We start from the raw sequence: 15,776 nt of genomic DNA, 5'->3' as shown, positions 1-15,776 counted from the left end.
CGAACGCATCGCCGTGGAAGGACTTGGGCGTGCGTGGTGGGTACACGATGAGCTGGGATGATGCCACTCGGCTGGCCATGGTTGCACCGTCGCTGGTAACTGTTGCCCGCACTGCTGCAGCAACAGGAAGCGGTTCGAACTCGGGTGGGTCTCCTCGGATGCGGCGGCTTGTGCGCTGGTGCACTGGAGTCAGTTCCCTGGGTTCCAATCGCTGAGGGTCGGGGCTCCGTTCTCTTACGAACTGGGGACTTCCAATCATACCCCGCATCTCCATCAGAAATGTAGCACTCTTCAATGAAGCACACTAAACACACTGGTTTATTGTGGGCGAACTTGTGCCCGGAAACTCAATATTAAGCATTCACACACTTTAAAAGAAGAGTTAACAGCGGCCTATTTCACAGTCAACCGCGTCTCTCCGCCGAACGCACTTTTCACCCGCCCCGAAGGCCAAGAGCCACGCCGGGGCTTCTCATTGGACGGCAGACTCGGGCGCTGCCGTGACCGCGTGCACGGGAGACACGCGCTGTATCGCCATGCGCGAGGCGTTGCTGGCGCTCTTCTGATGGCGATTTTAGCGATGAGACGCTTGGAAAGGTGCCTCACGTGCTCGTACCTGGAATGTGGAGAGCTCTCTGCGGCAATATGAATGTGAACGATGCCAAGTTGTGAAAAATTCTTTGTAATGCGATAGCATTAAATGGCTCATGAAGCGGAAAATCCGGAATTATCAGCATGAGCACACGATGTACAAGGAGTTTACAAACTCTCAACCTTTCATGGGAGTCGAACCCACTACCTATGGTGGTAATTGGGCTGCGAACACATGGCCATTGGTGTTGATTAAGGCGCCGTTAATTAAGGCACATTTATTTAAGATATAGTTAATTAATGTACTCGAACTCACGACCGTTAGTGGAAGTCGAACCCACGAACATTGGTGTTAATGAAGGCGATGTTAATCAAAGCAAAGTTAAGATGCAGTTATTTAAGGCACTCGAACCCTACGACCTTTGTTAATGAAGGCGATGCTAATTAAAACACATTTAATAAAGATATAGTAATTAAGTCACTCGAACCCATGACCTTGGGTGTGAATCGAACCCACGAAATGCGATGTTAATGAAGACAATGTTAATTAAGGTACTGCTAATTAATGTATTGTTAATTAATATATTGACAATTAAGGCACTTGAACCCACGAACTTTGTTGTTAAAGGTGATGTTAATTAAGGTACATTTAAATATATCGTTAAAAATCACTCGAACCCTTGATCTTGTGTGGGAGTCGTGCCCACGAACTTTGGTGGTAATGAAGGCGATGTTAATTAAGGTACAGTTAAGTAAGATATAATTAAATAAAGCACTCGGACCCATGACAATTGGTGGGAGTCGTACCCTGACCATTCGTGTTAATGAAGTGGGTGTTAATTAGGGTACAGTTAATTAGGATGTAGTTAATTAAGGCACTCGGACCTTTGACCTTTGGTGGGAGTGGTTCAGATTCATCGTTGGGGGCAGTCTAAGAGTCTAAGAGACAAAAATGAAGAAAACGATATAACACAGCCTGAGCGCCGAGTACTCTGGAAACGATTCCGATTTATCAGGGCTAGGCACAAAATAGCGACGTCAGTTTCTTTTCTTTTTAAAGAGCACTGTGAGTTCGTGTTACCCCATTGTCACATTTGGTGAACAGTACAAACCTACAGCGTACGCCTTGTTCTGCGCACTTTGATTTCTAGTCTGTGTTACTTATCTTTAAGTGGCAAGCGACAATTGTGCAGATTGACGTTATAATGACAAGGAAAACTGCGCGTAAGCAGCAGCGTCTATTTGCTGGAACACACTGTAGTACTTGGTTGCAAGCACATCGTACGCCAGCGCACATTTCTGGCATATACCACATAGGACAAATGCACGCTGCCGAGAGATGTGGGCTTTTCGAGGAATCTTCGTGGGTCGCACGATCAACACAGAAGGCACGGACGACAGGAGCGCAACCCGCGCACATTAAACACACTAACACGAAAGCAAGATACGGACGACAGGTGTGTAAGCTGCGCCACACGAGCATATTTGATGCTTTCCGTATGACACTGTCGCAACGGGCACTGAAACATGGCACACTGCGCATGTGTCCCTCGGAGATCGCGTCAACGATGTCTGAGGCTATACAGTTGATGTTGACGACAGCAGGAAGCTACTTAAAATGAAGTGACGGCGCAGGTAGCACGGGGAGGAGCGAAATGCGTGATTCACGGGCTTTGAGAGAGATAACCGCAGTGCAAATCGTTCGAATTGCGAACGATTTCGCAAGCGACGGGTTTTTATAGGGATAACATTTTCAGATCTCGAAGGCCATGCTTTGCTGGCTGCAGATAGCAGAAGCGATTCAAAATTGAAAATGCGTTATATAATTTTTTTCTATGTGAAGCTATAGCTTACAATATAGACATATCTGTGGTTCTGTTTGTCTTTGAACAGCTATGCGCAGTTAGGCAGCCGCACAAGTCCTCACATGACGCTGGCCGAGGCATTAGCTGGCCCCATGCGACCTGTTGGTGTCTCCACCCACCGCCCCGTTTCAAAGGGAACGCTCAAAGCATCCGTCCAATCAGCCTGTCGCTCTGTTTACGAGTCGGTCAGGTCTGCGAGCTGCAACGATGTGCTTGTTTGATCGTGTGTTTTTGTGTTTGCTGTAACGAAATCTGACTTAGTTCGCGTGCGCATAAGTGCCACAGACAGCTTGTGAATCGCTGTAATCGCCGTATGTGTGGCGCGCATGCCAAATGTGGACCAACGATGTTCATGCCGTGGAGTGCGTTCGCTTTCTGTCTGGTTGTCGTGGAAAGTTCGCTGGACGTCGCAAAGAAATAACGCGCATTCTTAGCGTGCCACTGATCGTCCATTATGTACCGGCATGTATGCTGGGAGTAACATCGCAACAACGGCGCTTTTCGACCCCGTCGTACCGTTCAATATGTGAGTAACCGTGCTTGCTAACTACGCATGTGTTGTGCGTGCTTCTCGTGTGGGCATAGGGTGCCTTGCGAACGTAGGAAAGAGAACTCCCACGACAACAGTGAAACCTATGCCGATGCTTGCTGGGTGTCAGAGTTTAGTTGCGCAAATTTATTGCCATAATGCGGAATTGAAAATCCTGATAAGCGTTTTCTTCCGATGACAAGATTACTTCGGAAATAATCGTATTCATGATGCGCGCTTCTGTGTGAGCTCTCGCTTTTCTGCTGAAGTCGCATGATAACGACTCATCTGCCTCTTGACCGATTCTTACTGCAATGACGTTTCCTCGCTTTTATATGATTCGACGGTGCAAATAATCTCTGCTTACAGGGTTTTCGGTTTACGAGCAGTATTAAGGAAAAAAATGTAAGCAATCACAGCGTGTTACTGGTTCAGGTTTGTTTTCAAGGGGTGTTGCCATAACTTTGACGTAGCCAAACATTACAGGGGAAAGTTGCTTAAAGTCATGAAAGAAACTCTAGAATTATGTAAACAAACATTCATGTAATGCGCTGCTCCTGCTGGGTGTGAAATTTTGCTTTGTTGAAGGGGTCCCTGTTATCGTGACACTCACCAGTGACCTCGACTTTGTGCTCTGTTGCCACCCTGCACCAGTGCAGGTTTCGTGACTGTTTTTACGTGCTGCTCGCCTGTGTTCACGATGTGACAGTCTTATTGTGCCACAGCTATAAATTAACAAAGGAATTCTTTTTGTAGTGGTGAAGCCGTGACCCACAACAGTGTCCACATAACCCGTGGCCATGGCTGCAGCAGCACGGCGTGTAAACTGGATGGACATGTCAGGTATGCATTGAGTGTATGTGTTCACAAAAGTAGGATCTCGGTATCGTTAGTGGATAAGTTTATCGACATATTACTTAATGCAGCTTTCTAAATAGGCTAAATATTTATGCAACTTTATTCCACCTGCTGCTTATTTGTGTTTGTAGACATTACGCACACATTATCTTGTTCTGTTAAAACTGCACTTCACATGTCCTGACGTTTAGTATTTTTTTCGCATCAATCACTTCGCTGCAAGTTCAATTTTATTTTTGCCTATTACACAGTATGTTTCTGTTTTATTTTGGTTTTATTTGTTTGGAGCTGTTTCCTATGCTGTAGCGCATATTTCCATATATGTCGTTCTGCTTATGCTAAATACGTGCACTTTTTGTCCATGTGAGAATTCGAAGTGTAGTGTGCCATATATGTTACAGGTCTAAGCACGCAGTGTGCATACTATTGTTTAACATTGATATCTATAATTATTTCTGTCTCGTTCTCAGAATAACTGCCACTGGCTAATACACATTTGATGAGCTCGAATTTCTTGAAATGAAATAGGAAGGCCCGTATTCATTGTGCTGCAGTTACTTAAGTACTGAGGTGTTTTCTGGTAAGCTTGCTGTTTTTTCTCTCGCTTTCTACATATTCTTTGCAAGGTGCCCCCATTCATGCTAGTAGGCATTGTAGAAGTTGTGTGTCTTCTGCAGCAATGTCGCAGCTAGTTTGCACACACTACATGATCCCAATATCACTGCTTTTGTGCATTTCTGAAAACGAACCGTGTCCACTCGGCGAAACTTGCAGCGTCCATTTGAATTTGCCGGTCAGTTCATGTAACTTTTCAGGACACAATTTACGCAGCGGGGGAAAGATCATACAACAAGACCTTGGCTAAAAAACTGACTTGTAACGAAGAAGAGTACCCGCCTGCGCCACAGCACCATCGCCACCGGCATGAGCTCGTGGTTGCTGTCTTTCGCCGAACGCTTGTGACAGCTACCCGTTCGCGCCCGTTGCTAATAAATCTCTTAGCAAGTGGTGGACGTGCTGGGTTTCGACCACCCTGAACTTCGGAGTCGCACTCTACCCCCATCATGCCTGACGACGCACGCACTCCTCCAGCTCCTCCAACGGCGCCGGCCACCTTGGTTTGTGCCGGTGCCTTGCGTCAGCGAGATCCCCCTATCTTCTCCGGCACAGATGACAAAGACGTTGAAGATTGGATCTCGTCTTATGAGCGAGTGAGTGCCCATAACCAGTGGGACGACGTTACCAAGTTGAGAAACGTCGCATTTTATCTTACGGACGTTGCGAATTTATGGTTTCTAAACCATGAAGCCGACGTCACTTCGTTGTTGGTCTTCAAAACCAACTTTACCCAAGCTTTCGGTCGGCCTGCAGTAAGAAAGCTTCGTGCAGAACAACGTTTGCGCATACGAGCCCAAGAGGCCGGAGAAAAGTTCACAAGCTACATTGAGGACATTGTCGACCTTTGCAAACGGGTGAATGCGTCGATGTCAGAGGAGGAGAAGATAAAACATATAATGAAGGGTATTCAGGACGACGCATTTCAAATGTTATTATCGAAGAGTCCTCACACTGTCGCTGAAGTGATAGAATTGTGCCAGAGTTACGACGAGTTGCGCAGGCAACGGCTTCACACCCGACGTCCCACCCCACCCGCCGACTCTCTATCAAGCCTTGGAGTCGACGACAACCATGCTGCTCTCTTCGTAAAAATCCAGGAATTCGTTCGCGCAGAGGTCGCCCGCCAGCTATCTTTGATATCTTCTGTCCAGGAACCACCCCCTGCTTTGCATCCTACGATCCGCGACTTCATTCAAGAACAAGTCTCTCAAGCCGTTCCTCCAGCCGTTGAGCAGGCACCAGTCACGGCTCCTCTCACTTACGCTGAAGCAGTTTCCCGATATCGTCCACAAACGCCCCTGCCGCCCTCTATGCATCGACCACCGACATTTTTGCCGCCATCTATGCCGCTTCACAACCGACACCATTTTCCGAATCCTCAACCGCGACTCGGACCTTACTCCCACCAGTGGCGCACCTTCGATGACCGCCCAATCTGTTTTGCTTGCGGTGGTGCTGGTCACGTGGCGCGCCATTGTCGTCGTGGCATGCTTCCTCTTCAGAACATCCGGCGAGCGCCACCTTTCCCCGCTCCGTTTTCCTCTTCGCCTTCCAGCCTTCCTACCTCTTCCTTTTCTCCTGACCGCCCAACCGCCTCTACTCGCCGCTCACCATCTCCACGTCGTCGCTCGCTTTCTCCGATGCGGCGTCGTCCCGTGTCCACCAAGCAGGAAAACTGATGGCCGCAGTTCCCGAGGCACGAACTGCATCCACGTCGCAATGGCCAAGTCCTCGTCCCTCTCCAGCCAACGTCATTGAAGTCTCTGTCGAAGGAATCGCCGTCCTGGCACTTGTAGATACAGGAGCCGCCGTATCCGTAATTTCCGCCGAACTCTGCCGCACACTACGAAAGGTTTTGACGCCTCTCTCCGACTTCTCCCTTCGAACCGCGAACGCTCAAAATATAATGCCTCTCTCTGCCTGTACTGCTCGCGTCTTCATTCAAGGTCTACTGTATACCGTCGAATTCGTCGTGCTGCCCACTTGTTCCCATGACATCATATTAGGCTGGGACTTCCCTGCAAATAATAACGCCGTTATTGACTGTTGTCACGCCGAACTCGAACTTTCTGCACTTCCCGACGTCGAGCCTATCGAAAACGACCCTTCCAGTGCTAAACTGTTTGTGTCCGAAGACAATTCCGTCCCTCCACGCTCTTCCCTGCTTGTGCCTGTGTCGTGCGCCGCTATTTCTGATGCCACTGTTCTCTTTACGCCCTCTGAGCTGTTCATTCGCCGCCGATGTTCTACACTGCCGTTTGCTCTCCTTAGTCTTCGCAATGGCGTTACGAAAATGGTCGTCGACAATCCCACAGCCTGCCCTTTAGCTTTATCTCATGGTGAATGCCTAGGCCTTTTTCAACCTGTCGACACCTCTTGCATCTTTGACACTCCTGCCGTTTCTACTTCTGCGGGCCTTGGCGCACTTACTTGTGACTCTGCGATTGGTCAGTCACTCCTCGACGCTTTCCACTGCTCCATCGACGATGGCACGTCATCTTCAGAACGAAACCAGCTTATTGCTCTCCTGCAGAGGTTCAGCGCTTCTTTCGACAGCCATGCTTCCGGTTTGGGCCAGATAGATACCGACAGTCATGCACCTTTACGGCAGCGCCCTTACCGAGTTTCCGCCTCTGAGCGCCGTGTCATTGACCACCAGGTTGCTGACATGCTCAAGCGTGGCGTTGTGCAGCCTTCCAACAGTCCCTGGGCATCACCGGTCGTCCTCGTTAAGAAAAAGGATGGCTCTATTCGATTCTGCGTCGACTACCGACGTCTGAACAAGATAACGCGCAAGGAGGTTTACCCGTTACCGCGCATCGACGACGCCCTCGACTGTTTGCAGGGAGCTGAGTTCTTTTCTTCGCTGGATTTACGTTCCGGAAACTGGCAAGTCCCCTTGGCACCATCTGATCGAACTAAAACAGCATTTGTAACACCTGATGGATTGTACGAATTCATCGTAATGCCTTTCGGCTTGTGCAACGCCCCAGCCACTTTTGAGAGAATGATGGATAATATTTTACGCGGCCTCAAATGAAACACATGTTTATGCTACCTGGATGACGTAGTTGTCTTTTCTGCTGATTTCCGAACCCATCTCAGCCGTCTCGAGCAAGTTCTCAAGTGCCTCACTGACGCGGGACTTCAACTTAACTTAAAAAAATGTCGTTTCCGCGCCCGAAAGCTCACTATTCTTGGCCATGTTGTATCACGAGACGGCGTCCTTCCGGATCCAGCCAAGCTCCGCGCTGTCACCGAGTTTCCGCAACCAAAGAAGTTAAAGGAGCTTCAAAGTTTCCTTGGTTTATGCTCATACTTCCGACGTCTCATTCGAAATTTCGCTTCCATAAGTGCACCCCTGACAGCCCTTTTAAGTGGCGACAAAGAACTTTCCGCTTGGTCACCCGCCTGTGATGACGCCTTCACGAAATTACGCCACCTGCTAACCTTGCCACCTATCCTCCGCCACTTCGATCCTGCAGCGCCCACAGAGGTCCACACCGATGCCAGCGGCGTCGGACTTGGCGCCGTGCTCGCACAACGAAAAGCGGGCTTTGAAGAATATGTCGCTGCCTACGCGAGCCGAACTCTGACAAAGGCCGAGGCTAATTACTCTGTTACAGAGAAAGAGTGTTTAGCCATTATTTAGGCCCTTGGAAAATTCCGTCCTTATTTGCATGGCCACGCTTTCGATGTCGTCACTGACCATCACGCCCTTTGTTGGCTGTCTACCCTTAAAGACCCATCTGGCCAACTTGCTCGCTGGGCCCTTAAGCTACAGGAGTACGACATCCGCGTCCTCTACCGTTCCGGCCGCAAACACACGGACGCTGACGCCCTTTCTCGCTCACCGGTCTCCCCTGACTGCGCTTGCCTATCTGCCCTTGAGCCCACAGTTCCATCTCATGCACTGCGCAACATGCGTCGGAGCAGCGCAAGGATCCCTGGCTCAGTGCTCTCATCAGCATCCTTTCTGATCCATCCACCTCTTCACCATCTCGCGCTCTTCGCCGCCAGGCTACCCACTTCTGCATTCGCGACGGCCTTCTTTATCGTCGTAATTACCTCTCTGACGGTCGCAAGTGGCTTCTCGTGATACCCCGCCATCTCCGTGACCTTATCTGCGACGCTTTCCACGCAGACCCTCAGTGCGCACATGCCGGCCTCTTCAAGACCTATGCTCGGCTACGCATCCGATTTTATTGGCGCGGTATGTATAACTACGTCAGAAAGTTCATTCGCTCCTGTGCTCAGTGCCAACGCCGAAAATTACCTCCCGGACAAGTCTACCCGTCACAACCCCTTCCCTGCCCTCGTCGGCCCTTTGATCGTGTTGGTATAGACATCTACGGACCGCTACCCTCCACTCCAGCAGGCAACCGCTGGATTATTGTTGCAGTGGATCACTTGACCCGCTATGCTGAAACAGCTGCTCTGCCGACTGCCACCGCCCGCGACGTTGCATCGTTTCTGTTACGACATTTCGTTCTTCGCCACGGTGCCCCTCGCGAACTTCTGAGCGATAGAGGCCGCGCCTTTCTTTCCGATGCTTAGAAGACACTACCCGACGACGAATGCCGAATCGTTAACCGCACCAGTACAGCGTACCATCCGCAAACTAACGGCATGACCGAGCGCTTCAACCGTACTCTTGGCGATATGCTCTCCATGTACGTCGCCTCTGATCATTCAAACTGGGACCAAGTTCTCCCTTTCGTGACGTATGCGTACAATACTGCGACCCAAGCAACTACTGGTTTTTCCCCTTACTTTCTCCTATACGGACGAGAACCTTCTACTACTCTCGATACCATTCTGTCATATACACGTGACGCCTCCGAAAGTACTCCGCTATCTGAAGCTGCTCGTCATGCCGAGGAATGCCGCCAGCTTGCCCACTCTTTTTCCACCGAGGACCAGTGGCAGCAGCAATCCCGTCAACCTGCCGGCCGTTCTGCACCAACTTTTTTGCCTGGCTCTCTCGTATGGCTTCGGGTACCCGCTACTACACCCGGCCTCTCCTCAAAACTTGTCGCAAAGTACCTAGGGCCCTACCGCGTTCTCGAGCAAACGTCCTCCGTCAATTACATCGTAGAGCCCCTCACGCCATCGACGGACCTACGCCATCGCGGCCGCGAACTTGTCCACGTCTCTCGCATTAAGCCGTACTACGACCCAATAGTAGTCTCTTCGCCTTACGCCGCCAGGATGGCGCCTTTTTCTGTGGAGGGCGAATGTAACGAAGAAGAGTAGCCGCCTGCGCCACAGCACCATCGCCACCGGCATGAGCTCGTGGTTGCTGTCTTTCGCCGAACGCTTGTGACAGCTACCCGTTCGCGCCCGTTGCTAATAAATCTCTTAGCAGACTGTTTAAGTTGATGGAACGATTAAAAAAAATAGCACTGGATGTGCACTTGTGTTGTGCACAAGTTAATTTGAGAGGGAAGGCAGAAATTGTAATACAACGGCATAAAATCATGATAAACGGTGTTTGCATAAAAAGGTAAGTAAATAGGCACAAACTAATTTCTATCCCTTGTAATCTACAAAGGACGCCTTTCTTCATGCGTTCATAATGGGGGTTGGCTCACACATATTGTTATTTATGCGGTGTGTCTGACTGATTTCTCTTGCCAATTTTCAGCCATGGGTGAAAACTGATAAACAATCCTAATTCGGCCTGAAGCCCCATTGGGGATATGTGTGGCCAAGTCGGATGAGCATATTTGTCTTTTGAGTGAAATATGGCGATCTCATAGGTACATATTTAGGCACCAGCCAGTCTGCCCTATGTACAGTACATTTCACCACATGTGAAAGGAATACAGTACACTGCCTCTGACACGTACTGGACAAATTTGGTGTTATCTTTCACCAAGCAAGCCCTGCTTGCCTCCTTGCCTTTCTCAATTCAGTTGTGAACTGTTGTGCATATGCTGCCTACTTTATTTTTGCTGGAAATATATGTGCATAGCAGTCCACAAGTGAATTGACAAAGGCATCACGGCATGGAGGCTTGCTTAGATGAAGATAGCCAAAATTTGTCTCGTATATATCCGGGGTAGTGTAGTCTATTTTTTTGATCACGTGAATATTTGGTCCAATGTACATCGGCATGCAGACTAGCCGGTGCCTCAGCATGTGCCTAGGAGAGCACCATAATTCACTCAAAGGACCAGTGTGCTCGTCCGATTTGACATTGCATTGACACGAGAAGCTGTGCACTGGATTTGGATAGTTCATCTGTTTCGTTCACGTATGGGAACCGTTTGATACAACAAAATCAGTGAGAAATACCACATCGAAAAATGGGACGTGTGTCAGTCAACGCTCATTATGACCGCATGACAAAGAGGAATACTCTCTAATGACGTGGGATAGCAATCACCATGCTTATTTATTAATTATTTTTTGCAAGTTTGTTTATTATGCTTCTGTGCACTTGTTTTTCAACTTATGCCCTCCCTCTAAAAGCAGCGCTCGGGTGTAAACGACAAAAAAAACCCGGACACGGTGTGGTTTATTTCTTGATTGGGATATATGCCATCATACCGGAGGCCAACACAGGCATGACATAGTAGGCTTGGAATGAATGAGAACTGTGCCGGTAGCTGATGCAAATATTCTATACCGACTGACACTTGGATGTGTCGGGGATGCATTGGGTGCCCGTACACGAACACTTCTATGCTCATTTCCAAGCCAAGTAATTAGTGAGATTTTCTAATTCACGCTAGCAATCCACAGACACTGCTGTCCTTTGTTGAGTGGAAACCGATATAGCTGAAGTAGTTCACAGCATGTACACACGCCACGGCTGATCCACATTGCACGTTTGTACAGCCAAGAGCAATTTATGCTTACTCCAGTTACTGCTGCATCCGAAGGCAGCACAGTGGTTCCTCAGCGACTTTGTGTGAACCGACATCACACATATATTTTGCAGAACTAGCTATAACACCGCCAGATCGTTCTGCAGCAAGTGATAGAGCGTGTATTTCTGTGGTTGATTGCCAAGTTTTGCTAATTTTCTGTCCTTTCTCCCATGAAGGGTACACGTGCACTCTCTTGAAGACGACGACCCTCCACCTCAAGAACAGCCTCTCCTCAATGATAAGTAGCGAGATTAAATGAAAGGAAAATATCACATCCGTAACCAGATTGATACTGTTGTCCTTCCATTTAACCTCCTTCTGCATTTAAGGAAGCATTGATATGCCGAATAAATGTTTTTCTTTCATTTCTGTCATTGAGTAATGTCTAACATGCAGCATATGTGCGGGCCCTCGTACATGTCAAAAGTGCTGCATCTTTGCTGGACACACATACATGCAGACAGGCTGCATGTATCAAGCACCAAAGACAGTCACGCACAGGTAACATATTTAAATAAGGTCTGACTGCCATTGGGACACATGACAAAATGTTACCACACCTGGTGGCCAATTTTGTCATGGGATTGCTATGAGCACCAGCAGTCTATGTATAAGCTCATTAGAAAGAAATGATATCGAGGGTTTGACAGAAGCCCGTCTGGTCGGGATGAAGCATTGAAAAAATAAAACGAAGGACACCGACCAACATAGAAGTGCTAAAAAATGAAAAATCTAAAAGACGTTTCGGCTTCGCTACGGAAGCCTTGTTCACAATGGGATGACGGAAGGTTCGTGGAAGCTTATGTAGGCTTTAGAACGTGACGTAAGCAGCGCGTGTATGACGGGGGGAGGGTTCCCTCATTTCGATTAAGCGTGTGACGTGTTTTTTTGTATCTCCAGTGATTCCAGACACAGACGCGATTTTTGGTTTCGTTCTTGGCCGATAATTCTCGAGCGATCCCAGTCGATATTGTGGCCCGTTGCATCCGTGTGCTCGGCAAGGGCATTCGACACTGTACGCTTCTTTTCGACATCTTTCTGATGCTGCCTCAGTCTCTGTTTGAAGTTGCCCGATTCACCGATGTATGCGTAGTCGCAATCTGCGCAGGGTATCTTACAGACCACGCCGGGAAACGATTCTCTCGGAAGCCTGTCCTTACCGCCGACGAGCGCTTGCCGCAGCTTACATACGGGCACGTGCCCCACCTCAACGTCATAACTGCGTAGAACGCGAGACAAGGTTTCGCTTATCCCTGGAACGTAGGGTATGGCGGCACGCTTTCTTGGTCGGGGATTGGTCGGACGAGCTGGATTGGTCAGACGGCGCTCCACAACAGTCAAAAAGGATGTGGCGTAGCCGCTTGCCGAGAGATCACCTCCCACGTGGTCGAAGTCCCGACCAATCCCCGACCAAGAAAGCGTGCCGCCATACCCTACGTTCCAGGGATAAGCGAAACCTTGTCTCGCGTTCTGCGCAGTTATGACGTTGAGGTGGCGCACGTGCCCGTATGTAAGCTGAGGCAAGCGCTCGTCGGCGGTAAGGACAGGCTTCCGAGAGAATCGTTTCCCGGCGTGGTCTGTAAGATACCCTGCGCAGATTGCGACTACGCATACATCGGTGAATCGGGCAACTTCAAACAGAGACTGAGGCAGCATCAGAAAGATGTCGAAAAGAAGCGTACAGTGTCGAATGCCCTTGCCGAGCACACGGATGCAACGGGCCACAATATCGACTGGGATCGCTCGAGAATTATCGGCCAAGAACGAAACCAAAAATCGCGTCTGTATCTGGAATCACTGGAGATACAAGAAACACGTCACACGCTTAATCGAAATGAGGGAACCCTCCCCCCGTCATACACGCGCTGCTTACGTCACGTTCTAAAGCCTACATAAGCTTCCACGAACCTTCCGTCATCCCATTGTGAACAAGGCTTCCGTAGCGAAGCCAAAACGTCTTTTAGATTTTTCATTTTTTAGCACTTCTATGTTGGTCGGTGTCCTTCGTTTTATTTCTTCATAAGCTCATTCGACATTCATTAGGAAGACATGAGAAAGTCACACGAAAACTGCTTTGGAGCGCACATCAGGAAGAAATTTCATACTCGCAAGAAAAACTCATCAAGAATTTAACAGAAAGACGGTGGCCAATGTGTTTTAGAATGACATTAGGAATACATCAGAAAATTCCAAAGAAACTCATCAGAAAGTCTAATGGTTGTGATGTCGAAACTAATCAGAATTTCACGTGAAACTCATCTCATATGTTCTTAAGGGTGGAAACGCAGATGCCCTTAGTCGCTATTCCTAAGCGGTCCGTGGTTGATCTTTGCCCATTGTGTTGGCGGGCTAGTTGGCGCGGATCTATAAATACTCTGTTTAGCGCAACACAACGGACACAAGAATTGTCCTGTTCTGCGCATTGTCCTGTCGCCTTTCTTGTGCCCGTTGTATTGTGCTAAACAAAGTATTTATTCATCTTGGCCATTACTAAAAATTGCTACTTGAGTTTTATTTCTTCGATATTGTGTGCGTATATGCGTAACGAAGCACGTCTGGTGTATCAGCATAAGCGAGTGCAGAGAGTTTGGGGTGTGTCTATTTCGCAAACAGCTACTAAAGAAAGATTGATCGCCATCCGTCTTCTGACCTGGTTTGCTCAGAGCGGGGGCCGAGTGCTTCCTTGCGCACGTATTTGATATTAAGACACAGCTCGAAGAATCTGGTCGGCGACATACCCGACAATGTGGAAATCTGCAGCGAGTTTCTGGAACTCATCTGCAGAAAATGAAGTCGTCTCTCCGTGCAGCAGCGGTGACTGCTACCCTTCGTGACTATTTTGGCGGCGGAGGAAGCTGTTATGACTGCAGTAGACAACATGCACTTTGTCACGCTGAAGAGTAAAATGCGAGAGCCAGGCTAGGAAGACATTCTCATTATCTTCTAGCTCGAACCTTTATACACATATTTCAGAAATCAAAGAATAACATCGTAGAACCACCATCCAACAAGAAGCACAAAAGATTAAGTCCAAAATTTGTCTTCTCGCTAGGCATGTGCGGTCATTAAGCGAAAAGTTCGAAGTATGTCAGCCAAGAACGTACGTATTTGGACGAGTTGTATCCTTAGTTTGTTGCCATTGGTGTAATAACATTTGTTTCCAGACGATCTGCGACTAGACTATAGCATGTGTGAAAAGAAAGTTTACATACCCTATATACAAATGCAACGCTTTCTATAGACTGCCTAAGGAAATTTTTGTAAGAGACAGCTTTCACAACACTGCAGGTAATGTATGAAACAGCGTATACAATGTATCAGAGCTACAGCCAATGAATAGGCATAGAAAGCACAATATAAGTAAGAAAGTTGCGTGCACGATGATAAATGTTGATAGAATATGTGATCTCAAAATTCAATGCTTAAATTATATGCGATGCTCACCTAAGACGCTCGGCTGTGGGCAGCTTGCCGATCCACTCAACCAGGTTAGGCAGCTGTTGCTGTTCTGCGATGGCAGATGCTTGCTTGGCCAGTGATGGCGTGCACATTTGGCTCGCCAGATCCGCTGCCACCAGTACTTGCCGGCATTCGAGAGCGAACTGCACAAGTATTCATGCAGGTTAGGGCCGTTGTATGCGAAATTTGCACGCACGCCGCACATCAGCAGGAAGTAACCTGCTGCTTCTACCTTGCCGACGCGGCAGGACAAGGAACATGTGTGGGCTGCGATTAGAGATCAAGCTCGGAGAACTGGCTAGCGTTAAGTAGCCCTTGTCGCAGAAAACCAGGCGCCGGCGGCCAGAGTCCAGCGTCGGACGTCACATGGAAATAAAAATTCCATCCACTCATATGCAGGCCGTTCATGTGACGCAAGGAATTCACTGAACTAATTGAATTTATCACACTAAAATACCTGGAAAACACGTAAACTACGACCTGAACACAACCTAGATACATGATAGCTCTCGGATTGTAATTTGAATATACGAGAAAACAATTATTTTAGACGAAAACTCAAACAAGCCCCATTTCCAGCGTTTCTACAACGCACACACCGAATGCGGCGTCCGCCATTTGCACACGCCGGCGTGTAAATATCTCAGAGTCCCCAGAGCGGTGAGCCCACATCCTTGAAATACCTCCAGATGGCGCTCACCTCGGCCATATCGCGGCCCACACAAGAGGCCGCGTTTCGACCAGAAAGCCCGCCTTCGTGCAAAGCGCTGCCGCGAACGCTTCCCGGTGAACATTACGGTCACATACGCTGCACTTGCCGGGAAGAAGCTGCCAGGGACCTTTGAATGCTATCGCGTTCCGCTCTTGAAGGCGAACCTTAGGCGTCCTAAAATATTTGTTATTCAATTATATTGACACGTGCGTCTATTCTTCTATGCAGACGACAACGAAGATAGGGACATTAATGAATTTCGTCTA

At 48.5% G+C, this 15,776-nt stretch overlaps 1 protein-coding gene across 1 annotated transcript in view; it reads right to left on the bottom strand.

Annotated features, from left to right (window-relative positions):
• The window catches only part of LOC126519618 (uncharacterized), a 172,463-nt gene extending 157,318 nt beyond the window's left edge, over nt 1-15,145 (bottom strand). The window contains exons 1-2 of the mRNA XM_055065366.1: nt 15,031-15,145; nt 14,784-14,941 (exon numbers count right to left, since the gene is read on the bottom strand). Of these exons, the coding sequence (XP_054921341.1) occupies nt 14,784-14,890 (107 nt within the window). The 5' untranslated portion in view covers nt 14,891-14,941; nt 15,031-15,145. The remainder of the gene's footprint in view (nt 1-14,783; nt 14,942-15,030) is intronic.
• Between the last annotated feature and the right edge of the window lie 631 nt (nt 15,146-15,776).

Source organism: Dermacentor andersoni, chromosome 10 (genome assembly GCF_023375885.2).
Source record: "Dermacentor andersoni chromosome 10, qqDerAnde1_hic_scaffold, whole genome shotgun sequence".
Taxonomy (NCBI): Eukaryota; Metazoa; Arthropoda; class Arachnida; order Ixodida; family Ixodidae; genus Dermacentor; species Dermacentor andersoni.
This window is presented reverse-complemented; position numbering and strand designations above follow the sequence as displayed.